Source organism: Littorina saxatilis, linkage group LG1 (assembly GCF_037325665.1).
Source record: "Littorina saxatilis isolate snail1 linkage group LG1, US_GU_Lsax_2.0, whole genome shotgun sequence".
NCBI lineage: Eukaryota > Metazoa > Mollusca > Gastropoda > Littorinimorpha > Littorinidae > Littorina > Littorina saxatilis.
This window is the reverse complement of record NC_090245.1, coordinates 19,443,445-19,455,836: the sequence shown is the minus strand read 5'-3', so window position 1 is coordinate 19,455,836 and position 12,392 is coordinate 19,443,445. Positions and strand designations below refer to the sequence as shown.

At 43.4% G+C, this 12,392-nt stretch overlaps 1 protein-coding gene across 1 annotated transcript in view; it reads left to right on the top strand.

Moving 5' to 3' along the window:
• Window positions 1-10,741, top strand: part of LOC138963908 (tyrosinase-like protein) — a 26,731-nt gene extending 15,990 nt beyond the window's left edge. The window contains exons 2-6 of the mRNA XM_070335764.1: window positions 4,194-4,475; window positions 6,325-6,440; window positions 7,892-8,114; window positions 8,563-8,688; window positions 9,257-10,741. Of these exons, the coding sequence (XP_070191865.1) occupies window positions 4,218-4,475; window positions 6,325-6,440; window positions 7,892-8,114; window positions 8,563-8,688; window positions 9,257-10,096 (1,563 nt within the window). The 5' untranslated portion in view covers window positions 4,194-4,217 and the 3' untranslated portion in view covers window positions 10,097-10,741. The remainder of the gene's footprint in view (window positions 1-4,193; window positions 4,476-6,324; window positions 6,441-7,891; window positions 8,115-8,562; window positions 8,689-9,256) is intronic.
• The last annotated feature ends 1,651 nt before the right edge of the window (window positions 10,742-12,392 follow it).

Below are 12,392 nucleotides of genomic sequence, written 5' to 3'. Positions count from 1 at the left end.
AGTTTGGGACCTTGCCACCCAAGGTCTTTATTAAAACTTAAAAGATAACTTAATTTTTCCTTTGAGGTATTTGGCAGAATATTTCTATTTGAGTTCATAAACTGAGTCAGGGGTTGAAAGTGGCATGAGTTCAAATCACACTCCAAAGTCAAATGAGCAATGGTGAGGTCGGATTGACAGGTGCATTTAAGCTCTAGAAATTGGTAATTCCCAGCTTCTGCCCTTAGGCGGTTAATCCTTTTTATTACACGTGGGCATGCATTATAGGTGTTCATCTGTTTTGATGGGGCTTCCCGAATGAGCCAGCCAGAGCTTATAGCCTTGTGCATATATTTGTTCCTCCATTCTCTCCAGAGAAGAGAGTCTGTAAGGCTACTGATCTCAGAAGCAGACAATGGCAGGTCTACCTCGGAGGCGCCTATGCCTTGGGCAGCTTCTTTAGCGGCTTTGTCCGCTTTCTCGTTGCCAGGCACGTTCACGTGTGCTGGACACCAGACCAGGTTAATCTCGCTTCCTTTTTATATTTAGTCAAGTTTTGACTAAATATTTTAACATCGAGGGGGAATCGAAACGAGGGTCGTGGTGTATGTGCGTATGTGTGTGTGTGCGTGCGTGTGTGTGTGTGTGTAGAGCGATTCAGACTAAACTACAGGACCGATCTTTATGAAATTTGACATGAGAGTTCCTGGGTATGAAATCTCGGAACGTTTTTTTCATTTTTTTGATAAATGTCTTTGATGACGTCATATCCGGCTTTTCGTGAAAGTTGAGGCGGCACTGTCACGCCCTCATTTTTCAACCAAATTGGTTGAAATTTTGGTCAAGTACTCTTCGACGAAGCCCGGGGTTCGGTATTGCATTTCAGCTTGGTGGCTTAAAAATTAATTAATGACTTTGGTCATTAAAAATCTGAAAATTGTAAAAAAAAATAAAAAATTATAAAACGATCCAAATTTACGTTTATCTTATTCTCCATCATTTGCTGATTCCAAAAACATATAAATATGTTATATTCGGATTAAAAACAAGCTCTGAAAATTAAATATATAAAAATTATTATCAAATTTTTTTTTCGAAATCAATTTAAAAACACTTTCATCTTATTCCTTGTCGGTTCCTGATTCCAAAAATATATAGATATGATATGTTTGGATTAAAAACACGCTCAGAAAGTTAAAACGAAGAGAGGTACAGAAAAGCGTGCTATGCAGCATAGCGTAACCACTACCCCGCTCTTCTTGTCAATTTCACTGCCTATGCCGTGAGCGGTGGACCACGAGTATACGGTCTTGCTGCGTTGCATTGCGTTCAGTTTCATTCTGTGAGTTCGACAGCTACTTGACTAAATATTGTATTTTCGCCTTACGCGACTTGTTTATAATTTTATTTGCCAGCTCCTTTATGGCAATGACAAGATCATGTCTTTTTGATCTTTTGTTAGATCTTAATGCTTCAATGGCTGCTTTGGAGTCAGAGAATATAGCTATCTTTTGAGGAGGAGTGTTCATGAGATTGAGATGAACAAGCGACATGCAGATGGCAAGGAGCTCAGCTGAGAAGATCGAGTTTCTGTTGCACAGTTTAAATTTCCCAGTCATGTCATCGCTGGGGATTACAAAAGCTGCGCCAGCCTTCTTGTCATCCAACACTGACCCGTCTGTGTAAACATGAACATGGCCTTTGTATACAGTATCAATGTGCTCAAGGGCTTGTATCCTGAGTAATAACTGATCATCCTTTGTAGCTGTGCAATATTCTGTGTCAAAATTCATTTCTTTCATTGTCCATGAGGGATCACGAGATATGGGGTTTTGGGCCACATCATTTGGGTCGACACTGATTTCACTAAAGAGTGAAGCATTGAATTGAGCCAGTGAGGAGAAAGTAGTGCCAAAGTGGGCCTTTTTGTTTTGGACATGATTGTAATGCGGTTGTAGCTCCTCTTTTGTTGAGTTTTGCACTGTGTTGGCTCGAACATTGTAATCTGCGCAGCACTTACGCCGCCACATGTCAAGAGGGAGGAATCCTGCTTGGTGGTATACAATGGCCTGCTTTGAATGCCTTGGGTGTCCGAGGGCAAGCCGAAGGGCACGACATTCCGCTGACTGTAGCTTATCAAGCCATTTTCGAGCCGACGAGAAGTAGGCCTCCTGTCCATATGATAGTCTTGATCTTATAAGAGCTCTGGTGATGTTTGTTAGAATAACTGGGCACTTTGCCCATGGTTGGGCAGCCAGTATTTTAAGAAGGTTGATGGTCTTATTTGCTTTGCTTAAAAGATACTTTAAGTGAGCAGTCCATAGTCCATTTGAGGTGAAAAGTACGCCCAGATATTTCACCTGCTGACTGGGTGAGACAACAGATTTATCTAGTGAGAACTGTATCTTTTCTCGATCTTCCAGTTTTCGGTTTGTAAAGACAACGAATACAGTTTTCTCGGCAGAGAGAGTGAAGCCATTCTCCCGCATATAGTTCGCAATGTTATCTATAGCTGTTTGCCACTCTTTAGAGAATTTGTGTTCTGTTTTATAGGTTTTGTTTTGATACTCTTTGCATAGAGCAATATCATCCGCATAAAGCGTCAGTTCGGCTCCATGTGTTTTAATTGTCGATATGTCATGCAGCATAATGCTAAAAAGCAGTGGTGCTATTACTGAGCCCTGTGGCACTCCCATGTCAACTTTGCGAGTGGATGATTTGGCACCTTTATAATCAGTTTGAAAGGATCTGTTCAGTAGAAAGCTTTTTATGTATTGAAACATATTACCACTGATGCCTAATTGCTTCAATTTGAACAACAATCGTTGGTGCCATACTGTATCGTAGGCTTTTTTGATGTCAAAAAAGACAGCAAAGAGAGACTTCTTGCGTGAGAGAGCTTTCTTAATTTTGGAGGACAGTTTTACAATGTGATCCGAGACACCCCTGCCTCGACGGAAACCGGCTTGGCACAGGGGTATTACCTTTTTTCTTTCCATTTCATCTTCTAGTCTGGATTTTAGTATTCTTTCATAGATTTTGCTCAGATGGGAGGTCAGAGATATAGGGCGCCAGTTGGAAGGACAGACAAAAGCCGCTAGACCACATCACAAACAGAACTCTACAATACACAGGTTTTTGCCCACACACACACACAAACACACACACACACAGAGAAGCCGTATATATATATATGCATATCTGTATCTATAAATATATAGAGATAGGTGAGAGTGTATTTTTCGCGTGGCTATAAATTGATTCGACCTTTTCACTTTGACAGTAAGAACAACTTACGGGTGCAAGGGAAGCGTTGTGGACAGCGCAGTGGACAGCGCAGTGACATTCTAAAAATAGTAATAGTAAGTTACAAACGGGAAAGCCACACGAAGGAAGGGAGATAAACGCCAAACACTGGAGAAGATAAGGAAGAGTTACTTATAATGGTGAAATGAACACAAAAACCCAAATCAGTTCAGCGCTGCGCGCTGAGAGCACGTGTTGAAATATCTCATCGATGATATTGTGTCCGGGGTGTAGCTGAATACGGTGTCCAAATTTGAAAAAGATCCACCGAGAACTTTGGCGTTGTGATGTGGTGTAGCGGCTATGGTGTGTCGGTATGGGGGCCCGGGTAGCTGAGGTGGAACCAAAATAGCTGAGGTGGAACCAAAATCGCTTCAGCGCTGCGCGCTGAGAGCACGTGTTGAAATATCTCATCGATGAGGTTGTGTCCGGGGTCTCTCTGAATAAGCCCACCAAATTTGAAGCAGATCCATCGAGAACTTTGGCCGTGCATCGCGCACAGACAGACACACACACAGACACACAGACACTAGTCGTATATATATATAGATATAGATGATATAATATGCGTGTGGAAGGAGTGTGAAGTTTGGATGCATACACCATAACAAAATCCTGTGCTTTGCATTTGGTAAATAAACTGTTTGACTTGACTATGTGTGTGTATGTGTGTATGTGTGCGAGTATCTGTATGTGTGTGTGTGTGTGTGTGTGTGTGTGTGTGTGTGTGTGTGTGTGTGTGTGTGTGTGTGAACATGAGTCTCTGCCTATTAGAGTGTGTGCTGTGGACTGTATGTGATTGTGCACTGACGCTGTCACACGCCCGTCAGCGAGCGGTCATCATTGTAACTGTCCAATTTCATTTTGTCGCAGAACCAACACTTAACAAAATCACTTCTGATTTACAGGTGCGGTAATCACTGTGCCCAGACATGGCTGGGTGGTGGTGGGTGACGTCACGGCTCGTGGTGGTGGTGGGGATACTGGTCATCTGGCCGGTCCCTCCTTGCGTGGACCCCCAATCGCCCGGGGGCCTGACAACTCCCAACGTTCGAGACTCTTTACGACTGATCAATATCCTCATCCGCAGACCGCTCGGCCCCATGGCGGTCAGGCGAGAATGCCGCATGCTTAACACCACTGAGTTTGAACGCATCACTGGGGTCATCAACCGAGCGAAACGAGACACAGTAAGTGAACGTGTATTAGGAATCGGTTAACGATGATTGAGGGGGGGGGGGGGTAGGAGGGCCTCATTCATAAAGCTACTGCTCAGCTGGTAAGCTTTGCTGGTCATCAACAGTGCTGAGCAATTACCAGTTGGTTGTCCGGAGGGTGGCTGGGGGGATGGGGTGAGAGGGGATGGGGGTAGGGGGGTAGGTGGGCCTCATTCAAAAAGCTTCTGTATGAACTTGGGGTCATGAACAGTGCTAAGCGATTCACAGTTGCTTGCCCGGGGGTTGGTCGGGATGGGACAGGAGGTAGAGTTGGACCTATTCTACTAGTGCTTGAGAGGCAAGGGCTGGCCGGCCAGGCAGGTGATGGGACTGTCTATGGGGCGCGCTCCCCAGACGGTGTTGAAATTTGTACATTTTGAAAGTGCTACTGGGTCTTTCCTTGAGATAAAAAGGTACATCCGTCTGTCGGGTAAGGGGGGAGGGGGGGGGGAGCTTCCGGAATCAAGGACACCTACCCCACTTACATCCAGCCCAGGGAGGCATATATCGGTATCATAACTCTGCCGATTTAGGAGTCAGCAATACAATTAAGAAAGATACTGTAAGGACATGAATGTAAGTATTGCAATCTCTCCATACAAATTATTGAGAATTTTGACTCTGATTTCAAAGAAGTTGTATATGTTCCTTACAAGCAAAGTCACGGCAAATGATACATCAATATGAAGGTTATTATGTGCCCTATCTGAAGACCATGTTCGATTTGAGAAATATCTCCCCTTGGCTGTGCCAGACGACGGTTATCGCCCTTTGCTGTAAAATAAGGGCGTACTGAAACAAATTTTTGATTTTGACAACTTCAAATGGAGCAATTATCAAATAAAAGGTCGCAATAACAGCTACATTCTACTACGTATGGAAGCTTTTTTATGGACAGATTTTGTTATAACATGCGTGCATGATACGAACAAGGAGCGAAGTAACCCACATTTGTGACGAAAAATGACCATGGGCGACAACGCGATACGCCCTGACAAAACCATTATGATGACTGCCTGTGGATGTAATATGTTTAGCAAGTGTAGCATTATGCAAGATGATCATCCGAACTGAAATAATTAAGTGTTTAAATGCTTATGTAATAAGTTGATCTTGGTAGTGTATTCTATTATGCTTTTTGATCGTGTGTTTGTGTTATTAGAAATGCGATGTGATGCCAAAAGAACAATTTCCATGTTTATGTAAAATAAAAATGGACATTAAAGCTTTCTTTTCTTATCTTATCTGAAACAAGTCAAAGCAGGAGAAAAATCCAGTGGTTCGTCAAATTTACTGAGAGAGATTACAATGCACAATGCCGTAATTGCTCGTCCACTGTAACCTCCAGAATCCGTAATTGTGCAAACATATGGTTTTAAAGGAAAGTTCCCAATGGCTTTGTCGTACTGAGATCAGCCTTTACACTACTTAGTACAGTCTTTGACTGCAATTTATGTTCCTTATGTAGTCAAACGCGTCATTTGTAATTGAGATTGTTCACCGGTTGGAACCAAAATCTCCAGTCCCACCACATTAGAATGTTCCCATACCATCTGCATTAGTTGCCATAGTCCTGGAGAGAAGCGTATTTCTTACATTATGCCCGTTTGCAACTGAAATACACCCCCCTCAACAACAAAAAACAAAAAACTACAACTAAAAAAACTAAAACAAACCTTGAACGCTAAAATTCGAGGCGAGAGATTTATTCGTTTTGCTGATACTGTTGCCACGCGTTTTATTTTATTTCATAATTTGTGTTTGTGACTTTGTTGAGGTTGACGGGTAAGTAGCATAATTCTCCTTGTGCTTTGTGTTGCAGAGAATACGACCCAATGTGTACGACGCCTTTGCTTACATTCACGCCCATCCTGATGTCAATGCAGGTGCTCATCAGGGCGCGGGTTTTCTGCCCTTCCACCGCGTCCTCGTCTTTCTGTGAGTCAATGGAGTCACACGCAGATCTATACAACACACACTGCATGACTGGCTGAGTGGATGACCTTCTTTTTCTTCTTCGTCGTTCATGGGCTGAAACTCCCACGTTCACTCATGTTTTTGCACGAGTGGTTTATTACGTGTATGATCGTGTTTGCACACACTGCATGATTGGCTCAGTGACTGATCCACTGGGTGACTGGCAGAGTGGTTTTCCACTGTCTGGCAGAGTAGTCTGTCGACTGACGGACTGGTTGACTGACAGACTTGCTGCCTCACTAGCAGTCGGACTGGGCGAGTAGTTGTCCACTATCAAGTTACTGAGTAGTCGACTGACGGACTGGTTGACTGACAGACTTGCTGCCTCACTGGCAGTCGGACTGGGCGAGTAGTTGTCCACTATCAAGTTACTGAGTAGTCGACTGACGGACTGGTTGACTGACAGACTTGCTGCCTCACTGGCTCTCTGTTTGGCCGAGTAGTTTTCCACTGTCTGTCAAGTTTCAGCTCACTGACTCGCTGTTTGTTTTTCTGTTAATGCTGTCTTTTGACTTTTCAAAACCGTAGTTTTTACATTTAGTCAAGTTATGACTAAATGTTTTAACATCGAGGGGGGAATCGAGACGAGGGTCGTGGTGTATGTGTGTGTGTGTGTGTGTGTGTGTGTGTGTGTGTGCGTGCGTGTAGAGCGATTCAGACCAAACTACTGGACCGATCTTTATGAAATTTGACATGAGAGTTCCTGGGTATGATATCCCCATACGTTTTTTTCATTTTTTTGATAAATGTCTTTGATGACGTCATATCCGGCTTTTCGTGAAAGTTGAGGCGGCACTGTCACGCCCTCATTTTTTAACCAAATTGGTTGAAATTTTGGTCAAGTAATGTTCGACGAAGCCCGGACTTCGGTATTGCATTTCAGCTTGGTGGCTTAAAATTTAATTGATGACTTTGGTCATTAAAAATCTGAAAATTGTAAAAAAAATTTTTTTTTATAAAACTATCCAAATTTACGTTCATCTTATTCTCCATCATTTGCTGATTCCAAAAACATATACATATGTTATATTTGGATTAAAAACAAGCTCTGAAAATTAAATATATAAAAATTATTATCAAAATGTTTTTTTCGAAATCAATTTAAAAACACTTTCATCTTATTACTTGTCGGTTCCTGATTCCAAAAACATATAGATATGATATGTTTGGATTCAAAACACGCTCAGAAAGTTAAAACGAAGAGAGGTACAGAAAAGCGTGCTATCCTTCTCAGCGCAACTACTACCCCGCTCTTCTTGTCAATTTCACTGCCTTCGCCATGAGCGGTGGACTGACGATGCTACGGTCTTGCTGAAACATTGCATTGCGTTCAGTTTCATTCTGTGAGTTCGACAGCTACTTGACTAAATGTTGTATTTTCGCCTTACGCGACTTGTTTGCTTTTTGTCCAGATTCGAAAAGCTCCTACGAATGTACGATCCCACCATATCTATGTGCTACTGGGATTCGACCCTGGAACCGGCCAATGAGATGACGGCCTCCGTGTCATGGACCTCCAGTTTCTTTGGCAACAACCAGGAAACTGTTGTCACTGGTTTTCCCGCACGTTGGCTTACTCCCCTTGGCCCGCTCATTCGCAACGGAGGAACAATTGGTCGTCCTTTTACACAAGAGGTAGGCTACGTGGTTGATCGGTTGGTTTGTTTTTTGGTTGTGTATATAGTTTATTCGGTTGATTGATTGTTGGAACTATTGACCAAGTTAATTTTAGGACACTGACATTGAATGTTACCTGTTTGCTTGTTCCCTCGTTGTTCATTGTTGGATTGTTTGTTTTTCGTTCTTCCGTTCAGTGTTATTACTTTGATCGTTTGTTCTTGATTCTCAAATACGGAAGAGATCACTGATTAGCAATTAGATTTGCTAGTTTGTTTGTTTGCTCAGTTATCTAGTTAGTTAGTTAGTTAGTTATAGTCAGCCAGTCAGTCAGTCCAGTTGTTAGTTAGTTACTTACTTAACCCCCAGTCCGTTGCTAAGGGAACTCTCTGGACAAAATAGTTATATGTTTGTCTTTATTGTATCAACAAGTGCTAAACGTGGTTGTTGGTGATATGCATGACAGGATATCCGGCAGATACTAGACCGGAACACGCTGGGAGAAATCTCGTTTCCTGGAGGAAACGTCGATAGCAACGTAGAAGAGAAGCACAACTACGTGCACACCTTTGTGGGGGGTCTTATGGGGCAGGTAGGTGATTCTTCGGTAAATGTGAAATGTATTTTTGTCTTACCGTCATTGTCTGCCTACCTTTCTGTCTTTCTGCGTGTCTTCCCATCCGCAGGCATGCTGTGTGTGTGTGTGTGTGTGTGTGTGTGTGTGTGTGTGTGTGTGTGTGTGTGTTTCTCTCTCTAACCCTCTCCCTCCCTCCCTCCCTCCCTCCCTCCTTCCCCCCTCTCTCTCTCTCTCTCTCTCTCTCTCTCTCTCTCTCTCTCTCTCTCTCTCTCTCTCTCTCTCTCTCTCTCTCTCTGTGACATGTAGATTTTCAAGTCGCACCCACCTGCGGCAGTTTTACTTCAAATACTCCCCTGCGTGTGAAAATCTGATTATTCCCTATGCTACGAGATGATGTTATTTGTTAGTTCCAAAACTTGAATTACAGATTTTAACAGAAGAAAAGTGTTGTTCTTGTTATTACTAGCTATGCAGACAAATACACAAATAACGAACAACAACAACTTTATTTATCCATAACTCGGTCTAAATTTCCCGCCGTCGGATGGTTGGTTGGTTGGTTAGTTGTTTACCTTCTCCGCAGGTGGAAACTGCCTCCTACGACCCTATCTTCTGGTTCCACCACGCCTACATCGACTGCATCTACGAATGGTTCCGCCAGCGACAGAAGGAGCGGGGCCTCAACCCTATGCGCGATTGGCCCGCCGAGTACGGCGACGCCGCCCACTCCCCGTTTGCAGCCATGCGATTGGGCAGGCTGAGACAGATTGACGGGGCCAACGACTTCTTCCCGAAGAACACGTTCCGCTGCGAGGATCCTCCCGGAGACTGCGTGACGGATAACGAATGCGGAGTCCACATGCGATGCGACCCTCAGACCAGGCGATGCGTGTCCGACACGATGGCGGTGCGACCTCGGAACCAAGCCGGTGAGATCAGCAACCTGAGATCTTTGCTGGGCGGGTTTGACGGTCTGGCAAGCATCAACAGTCTCCTCAATTCCTTCCCCTCAAGAGGATTCAACCAGCTCTTCCAGACACCGAGTCTCGGCTCATTCAGCATGTTCGGGTCGAACGCGGGTGCGGGTGGAAGCCTTCTTGGTTCTTCGGGCGGATCTGGGGGTTTAACGTCGGGCATCACTGGGGATACAGGTCCACGCAATTCTGGATTGACATCAGGAGGTCTTGTTGGCAGTTCAGGTCTAGCTGGGAGTCTTACCGGCGGGGTTTCTGGAAACACACCCTCGTCGGATAACATGGCTGCTGCTCTCAATGCAGCGTCTGCAGGAGTCTCCCCTTCCTCTTCTTCCTCCTCTTCCTCCTCGTCTTTGTCCTCTTCCTCCTCCTCCTCTGTTCGCCTTCCAAGCAACCCAAGTGCATCAGCGGCTCAGAATTTGATGAGCGGGTTATGGAATCAGGTGTAATGGCTGGGGTGCTTATCGACGAGAGGAGAACACCATCGGAACACAATCGCAAACGTTGAAAAACTGTTAGTTAGATGGGTGGCACATATTCATGGATATAGATTCTTTGGTGCGCGAGGTACGACCGATTAAAAATGAAAATAAAAAATCTGAACTATACAGAAAAGACTCAATGTGAGTACCTAGCATGTAAGCTCCTATACATACACCCAATATAGGAGCTATGGGGGGTCTCGATGTAAGAGGAGTCAGGTGGCTGTCTTGGTGCTTAGAAATCAATTTCGTATGTTTCGATGGTTTCGTCAGAGTGAGAGCTAGTTGGCTTTATTTTTGATGAAATTTAGTATACTGACGGAACAGAACATTTTGGATAAGTCTCTCTTACTTTGCCAAAATATGTTTACATTTTGTATGAATAGTCTATTTCCGATATTAAAATCAAGATTAATATTGAACAAGTGAAGTTTAGCCCATTGTAAAAAGGACGTAACGAGGGGGTGGTCCATTACAGGAAACGGCCCATTGTAGGGCCCCCTCACTTACCTAATGCAAAGAACCACCCAAAAAGAAAAATAACGAAGTCGGTTATTATAATGTTTTCTATTTTTGGGGAGAAGGAATTAAATAAAAGGGTACTTGCCAGTGTGGATGGTGTGTGATCTCATTTGTTGTGAGAATGACAGCTTTAAACTTTTTTTTAGAACCCCCGTTATAGAGGGTGTTTATAGGTTTCACTCTCTCTGTCTGTTTCTCTGTTTGTCTGTTTCTCTGTCTGCACTAAGATCTCATACGTTTATGGTCCGGTTGAGCTGAAATTTGGTGCGTTGCTTGGTCGTGGGCGCGCGACAATGATAGTACAACATTCGAGAACTGGCTTTGAGGTAAGAGCGGGTACACGATTGACACTTTTAATCCTGTATCGAGTGTCAACATTTGCATCCACTGAGCCAGTGTGTTTACAATCCTTCCATATTGCTTGACGCCTGACAAAGGTTCTAGATTTTAGCCTACCACACCTCTCTGTGGATTGATTCTATGGCGTGACAACTGTCTAGTCTCCTTATGTTTCTTGTGTACGTGTGTGTGTTTGTGTGCGAGCGTGCGTGTGTGCGTGCGTGTATGTGCGTGCGTGCGTGTGTGTGTGTGTGTGGGTATGTGCGTGCGTGTGTGTGCGTGTGTGTGTGTGTTTTGTACACGATTACTCACGCAGGAATATCTGAAGGTAAATAATGTTTGCAAGATGCCTCCATTCTCGTGCCAACAGTTACCAAAATCAAATCAAAACTCAAAATTAACCTTATTATTTCACACGGAGAAATCTGTAATCTGTAAACTACTACAGATCTGCCAAGGGATCGGAGTCTCCTGCAAACTATCACCTGCCGTGCTGGTTTTATATATAAAACGGACTTACTGTGCGTTTGATAAATATGCGTATGTGTCATTGGAAATGAGTATTTTGTACACTGCTCTAAACACACGCCTGCACACACACACACACACACACACACATACACACACACACAAAGACACACACACAAAGACACACACACAAAGACACACACACAAAGACACACCGTCACACACACACACACACATACACACACACATACATACACCCCTGATCACTACCTTCACATAAACACTAGATATTTTATTCCATAGAGATCACACATTCACTGTATACGACCATTTTGAATTAATCAAAATTATAAAACGATAGAAGGAGCTGATGACAAAATCACAAGAAGGCTGAATACATGTACGTAAACCTACGTAAATTGATTGCACATAATTTTGCAGCAAATGAAAATTGAACACAACTGGTAAAAAGAGATATCAACTTCACATAATAAGAAAAAAAGTGTGTATTTTCACTACATATATCACAATTATACGATTTAGAAGTTAAAACGAATACAGTCGACTCTAGGAAGTCATATACACAAACAAAAGTTTCAGAAATCAATCAAAAGTAGACATCCACATCACACATTCTCCTACACATATATATCACAAATCTACGATTAGAAGCGGTTACGATTAGCACTGTCTTCGACAATTTTGATTTATAAGTAATAACGCACAAAGCAGCCATAAACACTACCAACGGTTTCAGAACTCAAGACATAACAGATATACAGTACATCAAAGAGACAGAAACCACGCACACAAAACTTCACTTTATCTTGAAATGGAAGGTGCTTGTTAAACGTGTGCTACCAATTCATACTGCACTAGCGCGCGCACCAACAGAGTGAGACGGACGGACGGACGCACGGACAGATGGACGGAC